Source organism: Odocoileus virginianus, chromosome 1 (genome assembly GCF_023699985.2).
Source record: "Odocoileus virginianus isolate 20LAN1187 ecotype Illinois chromosome 1, Ovbor_1.2, whole genome shotgun sequence".
NCBI classification, from domain to species: domain Eukaryota; kingdom Metazoa; phylum Chordata; class Mammalia; order Artiodactyla; family Cervidae; genus Odocoileus; species Odocoileus virginianus.
In genome coordinates this window covers 47,690,886-47,709,793 of record NC_069674.1, presented here as the reverse complement: position 1 = coordinate 47,709,793, position 18,908 = coordinate 47,690,886, and the positions used below count along the sequence as shown (strand labels likewise).

Genomic DNA, 18,908 nt, shown 5'->3' with positions numbered 1-18,908 from the left:
CCTCATGGGATTACATCATCCTTCTAGATCCTTCTATACCCGCCTATTCTCCATGCCCCGGGGCTGGGGGGCAACAGCGCTGCCAGGTCTTAGAAAACACACCCTGGATCCTACACGGATTTTCTAAGTGTCCCATAAGATGGAATGAACGCCCAATGTTTTCGTTTTGTTTTTAATCAGCGGCCAAAAATGAGTTTCAAAATCTGGTTTCCGAAGGAGAAATGGGAGGACACAAGCCCGAGGTTGAATGTTGCGCTAACCGAGCCGGGGACCCAGTGATTCCTGTAGGGCGGCTGCCGGCCTCCACCAAAAGAGGAGCCTCCTGCAGCCGCCCCCGCCCGCCTCCCAAGGGCCGCGCTTCAGGGGTTTCCGGGGATCGCGGAGCCAGAGGTGCACCCAAGCCCTGGCACTCTGGCCGGAGCCGCTCCTGCTGCTCCACACGGCGGCCTTGTTTTTGTCCTAAAAGGCTGAGCTGGAATAGAAAGCCGGGGAGTCGAGGCTGTGGTTGGCGTGCACACGTGCGCCTTGGTCCCTCAGGGGGCCGGTCCGCGTCCTGGACTGCAGCCCCTGTGCTGGTCACTCACACCCGGCTGGCGGAGCCGCTGCCTGAATATGGGGACCGAGATGTACGTGTCGCGCGGTGGGAGGTGCCAGCACAAGGCATGTACCAATTTCCCGGAGAGCCCCTGGCGCCACAGGGCCGGGTGGGGATGGGGGCGCGGACATGCCGGCCCGGGAGGGGGTCCCCCATCCCAGCTGTTCTCTTGGCCCCGCAGCACCCGGGACCCAAAATAGCCAGTTCACCCCGGGTCAGCCCGATGAGAGCCGAACCCGCACCGCTCCCCAGCAAGGGATCGCGGGCCCAGGGCCTCTGCCCAGCGGTCCATTTCCACCCGGAGCAGTCTCGCAGGAGTGTTGCGGGTGCGCGGATCGCGGCCTGATGGGAAGGTGCGGAGAGTGCAGATGAGACCCGAACTGCCGAGAAGAGCTGCAGAGCTCGCTCCTGCCCATGCTGGGGGCTGTCCGCGGCCGCCAGGGCCCCAGGCCACCAGCCCAGCCCCCTCCGGCTGCTAGGCCCGCGCGCCAGGCCTGGCCTCCAAGGGCCCCGGGCTCCGTACACCCGCGCGGGCGGCTCCGGGCGCTCCTCGGCCGGCGCCTTCTCTCTGGCGCGCCCCTGAACTTGGCACAGACGCCGCCCAATAGACACTTCGAACAATACGGGAGAAAAAGAAAGAACGAGAGAAGGAAACCACTTTGCCGGCGTAAATGCTACGAGAAACTCTCCAAGTTTTCCTGGCTTCTCGTAAAGGTGGCTGAGGCCGTTTACAGTAAGAGCAGAATAATGTTTGCGACTGTACGACATAATTATCTCCAGACTTGCCTCTCCCCCGCTCCCAGCTAGGGTTTTCACCAGCGAAAGCGGCTAATGCATTTGCACACATTAAACATCTTGAACGCATAATTACAGGCTGCAGACAGCCTGAACAATAAAATATCTCGGCTCGATATTTTTGGAAGCCTTTTGCGACTGTGCCTGGAATAAATAACAACCGCTTTATATGTCCTCAGCCATCTAAACTGCAGCCACCGTAATTTCAGAGCACCCCCACCCCATCCCTTCTGGTACTTTTGAGAAAAGGTGCCTGAGGTGAGGGGGGGCCTGTATATGGGAAGGAGGGTGCAGCCTCCTGGAGAGGTGTCCTGCGATGAGGGAGGGCTCCCAAGGCTCTGTGCCTGGGCAGGGGTGACTGGAATAAGGAGAAGAAAATAGGTTCCCAGCCGGAGGCCACTTTCCTCATTTGAGGGATGTAAGTGGGGCCCTCTAGGCCTTATAGCCTCTGGACACTGCTCTTCCCATCCTTTTCCTCTTCAGAAGCTAAACATTTTGGAGAAGGAGCTGGTTATCACCTCCCCCACCTCACAACCATCCTGAGAAGGGTGTCTTTAGACAGGGCTGGTTCCTGTTACCTGAGAAATCTGCTGGAAAAGAAAGCGCTCCCTATTGAAGCAGCAAGATTGGGAGGAGGAAGCTGGGAGTGGTTATTTTCTCCCACCGAGGCCAGGGACACTCTAGCTTCCCTTGGGTCTTACTTGCTGTGTCTGTAAAATGGAGATGATTATAATAACCACGGGACCTACTTCACAGGTTGTTATGAGGAAGCACTTAAAATTTTTTTATTGCCATATAACTTACATATATAGTGAAGCATAAAAATCTTAAGCGCCCAGCTCACTGAATTTTTATATGTGTATATACTTGTGTAACTACTACCCAGATCAAAATACAGAGAATTACTAACCCCCAAAAGGCTCCATGAAGAAGCACTTTTAAAACTAACTTTAGTCAGCGATAACATTATTGTCTCTAACTCAAGAAGTCAACACCCTGGTCAAGTATGTGGAGCCTCTTGACCCTCAGCAACAAAAATTGACAAACCAAATATACACAGAAAGGATATTTACTATTCACACCATGGTTAAGGGCTGTGAGAATCTCTGAACTGAAGGAACATGGATGGGTTTTTGTCTACAAACCCCCAGGCACACAGAGATTGGGGGGAAATTGAAGATAAGACTTCAGTTCGTTTTGAGACCATGGGGTTCTCCTGTTGCTATGTGCAGCTGGGACTTTATACCCTGGGCTGGCATGTTCAATTCCAGGTTAGGGCAAGCCCAGCAGAGAAAGGCCTGAGAATCCCTCCCAAGGGATAGGAATCTGAGTAGATGCCTGTAGGGGTAAGGTCTAAGTTTTGGAGTGTCTTATTTCAATGTCTCCTCTGAGTACAAATCTAGGTTGATATGTGGAGGGAATTTCCTACAGACATGTTTGGCCGTGAGATGAACAGGGCACCCTATTTCCTGACAAGTGCTACCCCACTGGCTAACACATGAAATTGGTACAAAATGCAAACAATACAAAAGAATTTATAGCAAAAAAATGAATTCACCATCTGACCCTCTGACCCCTAGTTTACTCCATAGGAAGCTGCTGTTATTGGTGGCTTGACTATCCTTCCAGCTCTTATTATACACCTCCTTTTTTAAACCACACTGGTAGCCCTCAATATGCATGCTGCCCTGGCCTTGGATTTTTTTCCCTAAGTAACTGTCCAAGACAATTCTCCATGACACATGTATTGGTTCAGAAAGTTATGTTCAGCCCTGGTGACTCAACCCAGATGACATTCATGCTAACCTTGTGTGGCCTGGCACAGGGGAAGGGTCATTATAGCCTGGATTCTAGATCCTGACATACCTCTAAAAGACTTGGCAACCTGCAAAACAATCAACTAACTTGGCTCACCACCCATCATTACCAGCAACCCCAATCGCTCCTTGAGTGACCAGAAACATGCTGGGGGAAATAATCAAGGCACTGACCATGACTTTCGATCTACAACTATTCTCTGGAGTCAGGAAAAATTGGAAGTGCCTCTTGGAATTTTTAACTATTTTGTCTAATAGCTATAAAAATTGTGCTCCCGTCATTAGCCCACCCTGGGTGTCTGCCTCCATTGAACCTATTTCCTCAGTCCTCCTTGGGGCCCAGTGGGATGGCTCTCGTCCTGGCCCCCACCCAGGACTGAGCAGAGGCAGGAGGGCACAGTAGGACCTCAGCCCCAAACCTTGGACCCCACAGTGTCTGCCAGAAGACGTCGGAGGAAACGCATTTACCACCTGGGCGACCTTGACAGCAGCCGATTAAAGTTTAATCCGAGGTGTGTCCTCAACCTTGCCATGTCATTTAAACACATCAAAGGTCATAAAAGGATTCCAATGCCATGAGCGGGTCCAACTCGGGCCTGCAGGGAGTCAGCGTTTAATTCTGATGGATTTCCACAGCCAGGATTTGGAGCACGGGGCGTGGCGGGGGGCCATAAGAAAGAAAGAAAAAGGTTTGCTTTCCCAGCGGAACTCCAGACTTCAAAAAGCGGCAGGGGAAACCGAGTCTCGGCCGGGGAACAGACAGCGCCCTTCGATTCTGATTAACTGGGAAGACATCTAGTGGGAAGAGGTCGCAACTGCAGCGGCGTCTCGCGAGCATCCTCGGCCTCTGCCTGCCGCGATCCTGACTACTGCTTAATTGTGAGGGTGGGAGGGCTGAAAATAGAAGACCCTTTCTCCCTGGCTGTGCCTTCAAAGCTGGCGACTATGTCAAAGTTTTCCAGTCAGGGCAGAAATCCCACTCAGGGCTGAGACACTATTTCTACCTTGGAGAGGACAGGTCCAGCTCTCACTGGCTTTCCAGTCTCCAGGTTGTGGTCCTAATCAGCTAACTGAGGCCACTTGAACCCAGGTTCCTCTGATTTTCATTCAACCCTTACTAGGGATCCTGAACCCAGAGCCAATAGAGTGGTGGAGTGCACCTGTGGGTTCTCCTCCAGGGTACTTAGTGACTCTGGGAAGCACAGACAGCGGCAGAATTCATAGGAAGCAGATCCCCCCAAAGGCCATCCCACCCAGTTACCGGCTTTGAGCTCTCATCACCCATCACATGGCCTGCTGGTGGTGGCCATGCAAACTGCAAAACTGAGGAGCCCAGCTGCCCAGGTGCACAGCCAGATGCAGTGTGTTCTCATTGCATCTGTGTTGCAGAGCCGTTGCACCTTGCTCCATCTTCTTCTTCTTGCCCAGACTGTCTCATTTCTATGGAGGACCTGGTGCCTTTCAGGACCCTGGGAGAATGAACCCCACTATGAGTACCATCTCTTATATTAGCTCTCCCAGCTGCACCAGTGCCTCTCCCCAACGTGGAGGCGGGCAGAAAGGCAGGCAAATTCTGGGCAGGCCTCCTCCTCAGAGATGCCAATTACAACTTCTCTGTTGGCGGCTTCACCTGTTTAAAGCAGGGTCTTCTCCTCAGGCCCTCATGGCTGACCGCTTTAGCTGGATCTAAGTTTTCTCTTTTGTTCCACTGATTGTGGCACACATCATCTAAGAATTACTAGGGAGGAGGAGCAGCCTCAGGATGCTTTCCAATGATACAGAAGGACAAGGCATGCGTATGTGTCACATTTCTATGTGTGAATCCTGGGACTTCATGGATCCACTGATAGACTTTCCAGGCCCTCTGGGATGGGGCCTGAGGGGACATTAATGATGCTGAGAGTTGCCCTCCATAGGAAGACCCCGTCTTATGCCCGTTCCAGGATGGTCAGAAATGGCCTCCTCCCTCATTTTGCCCATCAAGTTGCCGTCTCCAAACTCAGTCATGTCCAACTCTTTGTGACCCCATGGACTATACAGTCCATGGAATTCTCCAGGCCAGAATACTGGAGTGGTTAGCCTTTTCCCTTCTCCAGGGGATCTTCTCAACCCAGGGATGGAACCCAGGTCTCCATATTGCAGGCAGATTCTTTACCAGCTGAGCCACAAGGGAAGCCCCAGAATACTGGAGTGGGTAGCCTATCCCTTCTCCAGCCAATCTTCCTGACCCAGGGATAGAACCAGGGTCTCCTGCATTGCAAGCAGATTCTTTATCAACTGAGCTATCAGGAAAGCCCAGCTTACTATACTCCAGGGCTTAAACACTCCCTGTTTCTCACAGGAGGGCTTAGGGAACCCTATTCTTTGACTTTGTGTTGTCCTACCCCCCCCCAAATGAAAGTAACTAGAAACAGTGGATGATACCATTGTAGGCAAATGCTTTGAAGCCCTTTGCCAAGGTGTGAGCCAGCCCTGTCATACACTGAAGTGCATTTTCTTCCCTGAAGTGCATTCCCAAAGGAGTATAAGAGGTATGGTTCCTTCTGCCTTCTCCTCTTCATACCTCTTAGCTGGGTGAACCTTATTTCTCAGGTAGAGAATCCCATAGGTTTTATTGAAACTGATACAGACCATTAGAGCAGCAGTGAGTGAAGTGAGGTTTAGGGGGAAGGACTGCTCCTGATATAACCAGCCTTAACTTTAGGGAATGAAAAACTGAGACTTGGATCCTGTAGAAAATGAACTTAGGATCCAAGGGCCTGAAACAGTCTGGGTTCCATGCAAGCTCTACCAGCTGGTGTGAGTCCTTGGAACAGAGCTGACCCGTCACTCCCCTGCACCTACGTGAACAATTCAGACAGCCCGCCTCCCAGCCCACCTGGCTAAGTCAGCACCAGACCTGTGGCTGGATCCCACAGCCAGCCCGCTTTGCCCTGCTTGCAGCTCAGCCCCGCGGGGATGTCCGTTCCTCTGGGTGACAAACGAGTCGGTTTGCTCTCAATGACATCAAATTACTTTGCACCAGCCGAGGGTCCCATGACCCGACATAACCCCACATTAGGTCCTAGAAATGTAAAGAAATATGGCCTTTTTAAAAGTGACTGAGAGCACGTAATTGCTAGCAGGCTCGGGAGGTTGTCTCAAGTATGGCTCAAGTCCTATGCCGGGGCAGCGAGCGGAGACCAGCCAGAATTCCTTGCTTGGGCTCCCTATGGTCAGAAGGTTATGCCCACATTTAACTCTGTATTCTAATCAGTTTTAGAAAGCTCAGATTATTTTTGTGAAGTTAAAGAAATTGCAGAGAGACTTGCAACCTAAGCACCTTTTCCATACCAGTGGCTAGCGAGGTGGGGTGTGTCAGTGGAGGGTGGGGTGGGGGGCGGTGTCAGGGGAAGTCAGGCTTCCAGAGAACCAGTTTCTGTGGAGCTTTAAAAACATGGGCCTGACTTGGGCGGCTGTGGCTTGACTTTTTGATGAGAATTATGGTTTCCTTGGAGAAGGAAATGGTTATCTACTCCAGTATTCTTGGCTGGGGAATCCCATGGACAGAGTCTGAGCCTGGTGGGCTACAGTCTGTGGGGTCGCAAAGAGTCGGACATGACTTAGCGACTCAGCACACAAACACACATGGTTTCCTTACTTTTTATTTTGCACCCTCCCATCTCCCCTTTCCTCTTTGTCTCCTGGCTTTGCTGCAGTATCTTTCTTCCCTTCTCCCTCTTCCTCTGAATCTTCCCATTTCCGAAGTCTCCACCCTAACCCTGGCCAGAATCTTAACCCCCTTGGTGAACTCCATCCTAGAATCAGGAGACCAGTGAGCCCTGAAGGAGCTGCCCAGAGACTGGCAGGGGTTGATCTTGCTGATGACCTACAGGCTGCAGGAAAGGGACTCGATGCCAGTGTCTCCAGGGGCTTCTGCTAGCTATCCTTGGGGTTGTCAGAAAGTTATATAAAAATCTGTGCACATAATTTCTTCTCTTGTTTAATTTACACATCCCTAATGAGTTTAGCCAAATAGTTCTTTTCTAATGAGGAGTTGTTTTAGCATACATTAACATTTTAGCGTCTATTATTAGCATAAAAACATCCCCCAGTAAAAGTGTCCCAGATATTTAACAACTCCTCAAAAACGTTAAGGAGCCATAAACAATCCAAATGCAAAATAACCCAATACTCTGCCACAGAAAGGGTGACTGATATCCACTGAGACAAGTAGGATTAGAATTTATTAAGTAACTGGTTGGTGTAGGATTTTCAGATTCAATGGTTTGCTGTTTTCCATTTTTACCTTCTTGCTTTCTAAAATTGCCAACTCTTTTAAGTTAAATCATGTTTCAGAGGAGGATCATATGCATTGTCAATTAGACCACCAAATTAAAACAAACCAAGCTACAACACCATCAATACTTCTTTAAAAAAATATATTTTACTGTTGAGATTTTTTAAAAATACACAGAATTGAATTTCTTCTTGAAAACTGTGGTTACTGCAATGCTATGTCAACCCAGAAAACCTTTCCCTTAATCATTAGAAATCACTCTTTGCTTACTAAAAGGGGAGGAGGTGTGTTGAAATGAGAAATGGTTATTTGCCCAATAAGAAAGAAATATATGTCAATTTAGGACATAGAAAGGATGGAGGCATGGTTTTCATCTCTCCCCCAAATCCTGATGCAGCAGTAGAAATCTTCAATTAAAGGATGACACGCTCATGGAAAAGGGTAACATAAGTGTCTACATACGTATTTTTGGTGAAGAGACATAAAAATTTAGGCGAGATGCCCCACAAGCCACACTCCTTCTTTATCTAGATTTCTCTTGGGTGGACCCTCAAGTTCTTTCTAGATTGTAATCAGAACAATTCAAGTTCAAACACACTGACCTCTTACCCTCAGACATAGGAAGGATTCCTTTTGTTAAGTAATTTTGTTCAACCTTGAAATTTATCTTCAAAATCCTATGTTGGGAGTGGAATGATGTGATGTCAGGGATTTACTTTAAAATACTCCAGGAAAAAGGAAAGAGTGGAAGTGGACAATGAAACACGAAAGACAAAATGATAACAGGGGGTGAAACTAAGAGTTGGGTATATAGGGGTTCATTGTACTTTTCTGTGTGTTTGGAAAATTCCATAATAAAAAGGTTTTTTTTTTTTAAATGTGTTAGGCAAAGGTGGAAAAATTATCCCTGCCAGGGGGCTCAAATAAAAACGTAGTCCATCGGGTAGCACCTGGAATTACCCTTTTAATCTTCGTTTTTCAAGAATGGTAAACGACCTTGCTCCCTTTTTCATTTCTCCGGAATCAGCCGGCCATCCCCACGCTTTCTTTCCGGCAATCTCCCTTTCTCAACCCATAAACTGAGCATCCAAACCCGAGGTTGGGGGCTGATTAATGGAGCTTCCGTACTCAGCTCCTCTGAACAGAGTGTAAATACCCATAAAAACTAATATCAAAAGTTTTTATTGAGCTGCTTCGTTTCCCTGAGTGTTGGGCCAAGCGGGGCCAGAGCAGCGGGACAAAGAAGCGGCGGCTGAGCCACAAGAAATGTCTGCATTTTTGTTCGGCTTGGCGCGGCCCCCAGAGCCAGCCGGAGTTTCTGGGAAGAACATCCAAACCAGGTAAATGCCAATTGGGGGCTTGCCTTCCCCTGGGGACAGGTGTATTTGCAAGACGGCGGCAGGTGAAGGAATGGTGAGTGGATGGAAAAATCAGCAAGGGTAGGGAGCCAGCCACCCCGAAATATGTCACCAGACTGGTCCGACAGGGTGAACTATTCTTGCTCACAGGACTTGGTAGGATGCCTGTGTTTCACCCACAGGACACTGGATGTCCATGTTCACTGATGCGTGAATCTGTGAGTGCCTTATGAGGTACACGCATCGTTATGATTACCGCATATAACTTGCCTGTCTGTAGAAGTCTGATCACACCTCTCTGTTCTGAGTTCCCCTTTCTCGTGGCCGCGCTAGTGAGTTTCATGCCTTGGTTGCTCGATGCGTTAAGAATTTGCAACCCGGGACAGGGACCTGGGAGTCTTCGGGGAGGAAGGGACTCCCGCGGGCCCAGGCCGCGTGGCCGCTGGTCATCGGCACCGGTTTCTCGGCGAGAAAGCTGGGGGCTCCGCGGGGGCCAGGTTTACTGTCCAAGCCCCTGTTTCCTTCAAACGTTCGAAAGTCTTCAGTGTATTTGTTGACATAATGAATCCACAGCCCCTCCATGCCCCAGCAAGAGCCGATTTCCTGTTTTGTCGTGGGGCCTGAGTGAGCTTCGAGCGAGGAAGGGGGTGGGGGCCGGCGGGTGGGACTTCTCCTGGGCTATGGCAGGGCCGAACGGACAGCGTCGGGACGGAGATCTCGCGCCCCTTTCACGCCCGCCGCAACCTCCCGGGATTCCTCGGCCGTTCTGCGCTCCCCCAGCGGCCCGGCGGGGTGACGGCGAGCTCACTCCCCGGGTGCCGTGGGTCCCGGAGTCCGCCAGCCAGCTGAGGACAGCGCGAAGGCGCTTCCTCCCTGCGCGGAGCGCTTCTCCGGGTTCCCTCTGCGTCTAGCGCAGGCTTCAGTCCTTTAAGCGGAGGCTGAGTTTCCAGGTTCAGTCAAGAGCCGGGCAGCGGCGGCAGCGTCGCGGGCGGGCAGGCAGCACTAAGCCTCATCGTCACTCAGGCCAAGGCCACTGGCGGAGTCACCCACGCCTCCCTGAGCCCGAAGGCGGCGGGTCTCAGAGGCGGGAACTCGAACTTCACTCCCAAGTTTGCACCAAACTTGCGGCGTCTGGCCGCCGCTGGCTGGCTGGCGCTGTGCAGAGGGTCCTCAAGGGAGCCTGGGAGACTTGGGACTAATTGTTCTAAAACGGAGATGGCGCTCCCCTCCCTGCTCAGGGGCTTTCTGTGAGAACCAGAAAAGGGCAGTGCGGGAAGTGGGGTCCTTCCTGATACTCTGGGCACTGGTGGCCTTGAAGGTCTGGTAGCGGGAAGAACCCACCAGGCAGAGCTGCTGCCTCCAAAACCTTACTCTCCTCAGAATTCACAGGATGAGGGCATCTTTCAAGACAAAGTAGGGGTCTTTGTGGATCTTCCTAGACCTTGCACACCCTCCCATTTTCACCATGTTAGCCTTTGATCGCCCCGATGCCAAGTGACTTCCCACAGTCTGACACTGTTCCTGTCACCCTGGGCCTTGTGCTGCCTTAGTCATGTGTCAAATACAAAACACAAAACAAAACACACAAACAAAAACCCTAAAGCTTGAGCAAGGGACACAGGACGTGCCCTTTCTCTGCCTACTGGCCACCATTGGCCCAAATTTCTTGAAAACCTATTCTTTCTCCTTGAGGAAGAGTTCAGCTTCCACAAACCCCACCATGAACAAAGCTGTCCCTCACCTGCATCTTTCCCAAAAAGTTCAGTTGACTACAGTTTTGGAAGTGCTGTCCTGTTCAAGTGTTTTTCCTTTTCTCTCTTTCTCTCTTAGCTAGCCTCAGCTCCTCAGCCCTTTCCCCTTCTCTGGGTCTTTCCTCCTTTGCCATTATCTCTGAGCCCCTATCCCTTGTGCATTGGGAGGGAGAGGGTTAAGATGTTCTGCAAATGCAGCTCGTAAAGCTGCTTGGATACATTAGAAACACATGAATATCCTGAAATACAAAGTGTCTTTAAAACCAACCCAGGAATGTTTATCCTAATGCTGGATAGATGCAGAGAAATAGTGCCAGAGAGCAGTGCTGACAGCCTCCTCTGAGTTAAAGTGAGAGCAGGTAAATTTCATTTGCTAGTGAAAATCAAACTCGATTAAAACCTGGATTTCCCTTTGTCCTCTTCTCTTCCAACCCTGGGAACCCAGGGCTTCATGGCCCAGGCTGGCAGTGAGTACCCCCCTAAAATAACACTCCCCTAAAATAACACCCAGCCAAGGTATTTTTCTTCAGCTCCAGAGCAACCAAAACCCCTCAGGGCACCCCAGCCTGCCCTAGGAGGTCTGAAGCCATGTCTGCCAAGGGGCTGGTAAGAGAAAGGATCTGGCAACTTCTGGAACAAAAGCTGCTGGCCTCTGATCTTGCCCTTGTACCCACTGAGGGCCCCTCTAAAGGAAACCAGGGAGCACAGGGCAAAACCCACCTCCACTCTGCTGCCCTCTTGTTCAATGGGCCATGAATCTGCTGTCTACAGAACCCAATGGGTGCCATGGCTTCCCAGCCTAGCCTACAAAGGGTCTGAGGATAAAACTGTCATTGCCAGGATTCAAATTGAGGCATCTCCCCGCAATCCCACAGGAATTCCTGAGCCTGGTAGACGCCCCCCCCCCCCAAAAAAAAAGCGGAGGGACAGTTCAGAGGGTCTGGCCTAAGAGCTGGGCAGGCAAGGGAGTCTTGACCTTGCCTCTGGAAAGAGTCTGTGCTTGCTTCCCAGAAGGCTCTCCAGTTCTTCACTGCCCTCCGACCTTTCTTTTTCCAGCAAGCGGGTTTGGTGGCTGCCTGGAGGACTAGGAGACTAAGAAACAATATGGGGAGCTTATAATGCATCTCTTAGGTCCCTCAGCAATGGACAAGAAGATGGAGAGAAAGAGGAGAAATTCTCAAAGGAGGGAGAAATCCTGGAAAACCAAAATTATTCACAGAGTTCATCCAAATTCTGTAAACCATCCCCACTGGTGGCTATAACTCAATATCTAACAGGACCTGCAGACTTTTAAAAACAGTGAAGGCATGCCAGGACATCACTAAGTTACCTGGTAGAAAAATCACTTCATGTAGATTGAGATCTTAAGACAAGAAGGAAAGAGGCAAGCTGCCTCCCCCTAAGTAATCACATTTCAAGAGTTTTCAAAAGTTGATACAGATATTTAGAATAAGAAAACATCCCCATAACCTGATCACTAAAGATCCACCTCAAAGCGCAATAAACAATTCAGGCCTTCCTGAAGTCCTTCCTTAGTGGGGGTCACCAAGCTTAGGTAGCAAAACCTAATTCAAGATGCAACCCAAAGTCTTCCCCTCAAACAAACCTGCTTGGGGCTCCTCAGCAGACAAAATGAAATCTTGTCTCACCACTTTTGGTGAGGAGGGACCCAGTTGGCTTTGGCAGTCTGTGGAGCTGGGGTCCTTCCTCTGCATTCAGGGCTTGGTCTCCGGCGAAGTGGGGAGAGGGAAGAATGTGGAGCTGGCCTTGGCCGCCGTGTGCACCCGGCAGACAGCTGCGCCATGCCATGGCCAGAGGTGAGCTGGCACAGGCGCCGCTGGTGGGGGCTCTCGGAGCAGTGTTTTCGTTTTTCCCGGACTGGCTAGAAAACAGAAGAGGCACGACGCTCAGGCCAAGAGCAGGGCGGAGGCAGAGAAGAAGAGTCTGTAAACACTGCCCCCAAAACTCCGAGAAGGCAGTAAAAAAAAAAAAAAAAAAAAAAAGCTGGGTAACCAAACAGAGCCAGAAACAGGAGGAATTCTAAAGGAAAAAGGAATCAGGAGTGAGGGGAGGTGGGCGGTATTCCTTTAGAAGCTGCCGGAGTCTCCAGGCTTGTAGGGCAGTTCTCACTATGGCTAGACTGCAACTTTCAACTTGACCTTGGCCTCCAGCCATGTCTGACCTGTATGTAAAACAGCCCTCAAGTCCTTGGGAACTGGGGCCTCAAACCCTACCCTGTCTCTTTGTCATCATGAGTTTTACAATGCCACTTGGAGGAAGGAAGGGGGGTGAACGGGCCGGAAAGTAACACAAAAATCAAGTCCCTACAGGGGCTGGTTCTTTAGGCTGCAAATGGCCAAGTCAGGGAGGAGGTAAACTGGGGGCAAATCAATATTTACCCGGAGCTACTAAAAAGGCAGGAGGGAAAGGGCACACTGGGTATGTGTATGGGGGGGGGCGGTAATAGAAGGTTTTATTGGGCAACACTTACATTGGTCTGGACAAACCCGGGATCAGGGTGGATAAAAGCCGGAGCTCAGCCTCCTTGGTTAGGACACTTCAGGAAGACCAGAAACCTTAGAGAGCAGACTGGGGTGGGGATGTTCACAGTGCCTTGAGCTTAGAGTTGAGTCTGCATGCTGAGACAGGAGGCAGGTCCAAGCCTGGCTGCTAACCAGTCTGCCTGGGATGGGAGTCCAGCACTCTTCCCAACCCTGATGACCCACTTTCACTTTGAACGAAAGTCCCCTTTCTGGGCATCTGAGCAACTCACAACATCCACAATCGGAGATGGAGGTATATGATCCCAAACGCACAGGACCCCAGAATCCCTCACCAAAATGTGGCGGCTGCTTGGCTCTTCCAGCATCAACACCCTGAGAGCACATTTCCCAGGCACAGAGGGCAAAAGGCTTCTTGAGCTGGTTCATGGACAGAGGAGGGCCAGGCATCCTCTCTGTCGGCTGGAGACAGTGCTCTTCCCCAGTCCTACCTGGGGAAGATGGGGAGGAAGATGTGAAATGGCCCCGAAGAATATCTTTCTCTTGTCCCAAAACAGAGTGTGATAGAGTGCCCAGGTGCCTGGAGAGCTCCAGCCCAGGCTCTGTGAAGCCTCACTAAAGCCCAGAAGAGAGTCCCAACTCAGCACCTAGCTGGGGCCTGTTCCTCTTAAACTCCTTCCAAGACAGGCCAGACTGGTTGGAGAGAAGGGAGCCCTGAAAAACAAAGTCCAGAAATCGCTCTCTCCATCCCAAAGCTTCTGGAGGAAGAAGAGTTGCTACTGCGACAGAGTGAGGCACAAAGTCTGTATATAAACGTGTGAGCGTGACACCAGAGTACACTTGGTTGTGTATGCGCCTGTGTCCGTGTGTGATTGTAATGGGTCGTCCTGAGCCTATGGGCCTAAAGGCGAGTCTAGGAGATTGCCCACCAACACTGTGGACAGAGAAGGGGAGAAAGCTTCTACATGCAGTCCGAGCTTTCCAGAGGAATGTCCTGGGACTCATGAGCCAGGCGCATCCGCAAACGCCCCGCCACGGATCCCCCGGAAAGACAGCCAAATCGCGACGCTGTCGAAGCCGACAGCCGAAAGCCGAAAGCGCAAGTGTCGGTGTAGACGTCTCGCTGCAGAAAGGGGCGCGGATACCTGTAAAGAAAACGGCGCCAGAGGCCCCAGGAAACACCCAGCCTGGTCTGCGCCGCGCTACTTTACCGTCCCCAGATGCCCGCAGATTTACCTGACCTGTCCCCACCGCCTCAGGTCTTCACCCAACATCTCGCCCTGTCCCCTCCCCGCCTTACGCCGCTCCGAGCCCCACCGGGAGAAGGGAAGGGAAAGAGAGCTGCGAGGAGGTCGCCGTTGCCTCCCATCCCCGCCCGCCATGTCCTCCGCCCCCACCCTCCCGCAACCCCCGCCTCTCCCCTGGGTGAATGGTGCGCGGCCGCGCGGCGGGCGCTGGCTCTGGGGACGGCGCGGGCGGCGGTGGGGACGACGAGTGTACGGGGCAGAGCCGGGCTTGGAGCCGCCCGCTTTGCATACGCCGTGGGCGGAGCGGGAGGAAGGGGGGGCCGGGCCAATGGGCGGCCGCCTGGCGCGACCCCGCGGGGCGCGATCCGCCCCCCTCGCTCGGGCCCCGGCCCCGCGCCGCGCGCTCTTCACTTCTTGGGGGCTTTTTAAAACAGCGCCACTGGGGTCTTCTCCATGCGGCTCGTGCTATGACAGCCTCCGTGCTCCTCCACCCCCGCTGGATCGAGCCCACCGTCATGTTTCTCTACGACAACGGCGGCGGCCTGGTGGCCGACGAGCTCAACAAGAACATGGAAGGGGCGGCGGCGGCGGCGGCGGCGGCGGCAGCGGCGGCGGCGGCTGGGGCCGGGGGCGGGGGCTTCCCCCACCCGGCGGCTGCGGCCGCGGGGGGCAACTTCTCGGTTGCGGCGGCGGCCGCGGCGGCGGCGGCGGCCGCAGCCAACCAGTGCCGCAACCTGATGGCTCACCCGGCGCCCCTGGCGCCCGGCGCGGCGGCCGCCTACAGCAGCGCGCCCGGGGAGGCGCCCCCGTCGGCCGCCGCCGCCGCTGCCGCCGCCGCCGCCGCTGCAGCGGCGGCGGCGGCGGCGTCGTCCTCGGGAGGACCGGGCCCCGCGGGCCCAGCAGGCGCCGATGCCGCCAAACAGTGCAGTCCCTGCTCGGCGGCGGCGCAGAGCTCGTCGGGGCCCGCGGCGCTGCCCTACGGCTATTTCGGCAGCGGCTACTATCCTTGCGCGCGCATGGGCCCGCACCCCAACGCCATCAAGTCGTGCGCGCAGCCCGCCTCGGCCGCCGCCGCCGCTGCCTTCGCGGACAAGTACATGGACACCGCTGGCCCCGCGGCCGAGGAGTTCAGCTCCCGCGCTAAGGAGTTCGCCTTCTACCACCAGGGCTACGCACCCGGGCCTTACCACCACCACCAGCCCGTGCCTGGCTACCTGGATATGCCGGTGGTGCCGGGCCTCGGGGGCCCCGGCGAGTCGCGCCACGAGCCCCTGGGTCTTCCCATGGAAAGCTACCAGCCCTGGGCGCTGCCCAACGGCTGGAACGGCCAAATGTACTGCCCCAAAGAGCAGGCGCAGCCTCCCCACCTCTGGAAGTCCACTCTACCCGGTAAATGGCGCCCCCTTCTCAGCCCCGGTCCTCCGGTTCCGCCCCAGCTTCTCCTCCGCTCGCTCCTGGGTCACCCTCGTGCCCTTCTCCTCTCTCCCTGGCCTGTCCTAGTGGTGCTGCACCCCTGGGAGCCCGACCCTGGCAGGCTGGCGCTGCCCTCACTGCCCTGGAGTTGGGCTGGTCCTGGCTCTCCCTGGGTGAGGGATGGCTGGGAAGAAGCTCGTGGGGACCCTCGCTGGCTTCCTTCTCCCTCTGCGCTCCGCCCTTGCCAGCCCCTGACATGGACTTTAAGGATGGGAAATTGACCTGGAAATGGTTTATCAAATTGCCCGTCTTCATTCTCTCAAAAATGCCTTCAGTGTAGAAGCATCAAGTGTTGGGGCTTTGGCGATATAGAAAGGAATCAGGCATGGAAATGTTGTCTCCTGAGCCTGGAGGCTAAGATTTGAGCCGCTGGGCCAGAAGATCAAGCGAAGCCCGGCCTCTGTGCAGGCAGAGTGGCCCAGGCTGGGGTAGTCATTGGATCTCGGCGATTTCATTTCAGTGCAGAACTCCCCACCCTCCCCACTGACCCTCCGGGTTTTGGCAGAAGGGCTGGATTGTACAGCGGGTGGCAAAGGGCAGCCGGGCACTGCAAGGCGGTGGCTCAGAGAGAGCTGTCGCCTGTGTCCTGGCCTGGATCTGATCCCTGTATAACTTGCCTTCTTCCCTATCTTCCAGACGTGGTCTCGCATCCCTCAGACGCCAGCTCCTACAGGCGGGGGAGAAAGAAGCGCGTCCCTTACACCAAGGTGCAATTAAAAGAACTCGAACGGGAATACGCTACAAACAAATTCATTACCAAGGACAAACGGAGGCGGATATCAGCCACGACGAATCTCTCCGAGCGACAGGTTACAATCTGGTTCCAGAACAGGAGGGTCAAAGAGAAAAAAGTTATCAACAAACTCAAGACCACTAGTTAATGGATTAAAAGTGGAGCTAGAGGGCAACTTGAAGAAATGCTTCAGAACTCGTTGCTTTTCCCAGATAATGGTTATAATGCTAATAATAATTGAAGAATGGGAAAGAGAAAGAGAGACACTGGCATTTTGCTTTTCTAAGGGGGAATCTCTTTCTCCTGTGGAATCTACAACTCTTTTTAAAACTTTAAGAAATGGTAAAGACTGCCAGTTCTCCCGCCAACTCCGACAGACCATTAAATGACAAACTCTAGAGTCAAACATCAGCCCCCCAAATACGCAATTTCAGATAAGTTTACCCTTTTACTGAAATCTTGTAAGTATTTATGTGACCGTTATATTTAGGACACTATGTTATATGATAATGATCAATGATTGGAAAGTTGGTTACAAATGCAAGAGGCTTTTGTAATCATCTGCTTGTCTTCTGGGTCACCATTACCATCTCCTTTGCATGTTAAGTGACTGCTCAGGTAAATCTTAGTGAAATTTCTACCATTGTTGTATATTCTGCAAAACACATCATGTATAGACTTAGAAAGGAAAGGAGAAAAAGGTACTGAAATAATGATCTTGGACTATTTTCTATGAAGGGGCAAAGGGAGAGAAAGCTCTTCCGAGGATCGTTTGTCTTAGGAGTAAGTACAACCATCGGAGTGAGCCTTTGAGGCCATAGGAGAACCCCCGCTTGGGAATGCCCTTCTGATAATAATTTTTAATTGTTTATGACAACTTTTTTTTTTTTTTGCGGCATTTGGACAATATTTTCTGCCCCAATTTAATCTACTTCTCAAAGGATTTGATACATTTAAAAATATTTAAATCATCAGATAATTCACAGAATTCACGTTATGTCATATCTTCTGAGAGGTCCCACCCTAACATGGTGGCCTTTGGTTTGAATACAATTAATTTTTCACATAAATTGGTATTTCCCAATATTTACTAAACATTGGCTAGAGAAATAATTTTCTTTTTTATTTTTAGAAAACTCAAAACGGAAATCCATTCCCCTAAAACATTTAGATGTTTACACTCTATATTTTTGATCTGTTAAGGGATTAGTATTTTTTCCTTGTTTATTGTGTTATGAGACTGCATTAGAAAGTTTAGGGGGTTCATCTTCACAGCACGTCTTTAATCAAGCAATTATTTCAACCAGCACATTCATTTTGTTCATATTCACTATAAAATGCTATCTTGTAAATAAAGACATTCAGCACACTGTGAAAATGTATTTGTGCACCTGCTTTTCAAGTATTTCTACTAAAAATATAGTTTAAAAAAGCCTTAGACCTGTAGATAGTTGATATAGTGGTATTAATTATGTTAATAAAATAGACACTGTCATTAAAATCTGAAGGAAATAGTCATTATTTTCCTATGCTAAACATGCACTTCACAGAAAGAAAAGGAGCCGGTGGTTTGTCCTATACAAACCAAGGACCATTGTTTTCTATTATTATTCAGCTTTTTTTTTTTGCTACAAATTTTTTAAGCAAAGGGAGAAATCCCTCACAACTAAAATCCTAAAAATTTATATAAGTGCTTTGAGAAGGTTAAAGTGTCAGGTATTCTGAAAAGGAGAGAAAAGAAAGGAGGAGGAGATAGTATAAATTCCCAGGCTCCCTGTGGAAAATGAAAACCAGTTGTTTAGTATCAGCGATGCCCAGGCTGTCGTATTTTAAAATCTGCTGTTGGGTCTGCATGTGTCTGAAAGGGCAGGTTTTGATATTTGTTGAAATGACAGGACTAGGAAAGGCCTTAAACCTTGACCTTGATGAAAAAAGACAATTTGTGACCTTGACTTTTGACAGCTCATGAATTGGCCTCAGCTGGATTAGTAGATCAAGGGCGCCACCTCGCGTTGACAAGCTTCCTTGTAATTCTTCAGCTTCAAGGGAATCAAAAGGTCTTACCTCCTTGACTCCTTGTTTTAGAGATTTAGTACTCATTTCTTTGGCACCAGATGGAGCAAATTTGAATATATGTAAGTTATACACGTGCCTGTATATATGTGAATATATATCATATGTGTATACATGTATACATTTGCATATTAGTGCTTGTGTGTGCTTGTATATTTATTTGTAGAATCTGTACAGATAGAGTATCGTTAATTACTGATGACTCAAAATGGTGTAATTTAAGGTGATTTGAATGTTGAGGTCCAAAATGTACCTTACATGTTGAAGTTTTGCTCCTTTTCTTTAA

General features: G+C 51.1%; 1 protein-coding gene across 1 annotated transcript; it reads left to right on the top strand.

The window, feature by feature from the left end:
- Positions 1–14,771: 14,771 nt before the first annotated feature.
- On the top strand, positions 14,772–18,424 carry HOXA13 (homeobox A13). The gene is made up of 2 exons (XM_020880731.2): positions 14,772–15,732; positions 16,453–18,424. The coding sequence occupies exons 1-2, from the start codon at positions 14,811–14,813 to the stop codon at positions 16,695–16,697; spliced, it is 1,167 nt and encodes a 388-aa protein (XP_020736390.2). The 5' UTR covers positions 14,772–14,810; the 3' UTR covers positions 16,698–18,424.
- The last annotated feature ends 484 nt before the right edge of the window (positions 18,425–18,908 follow it).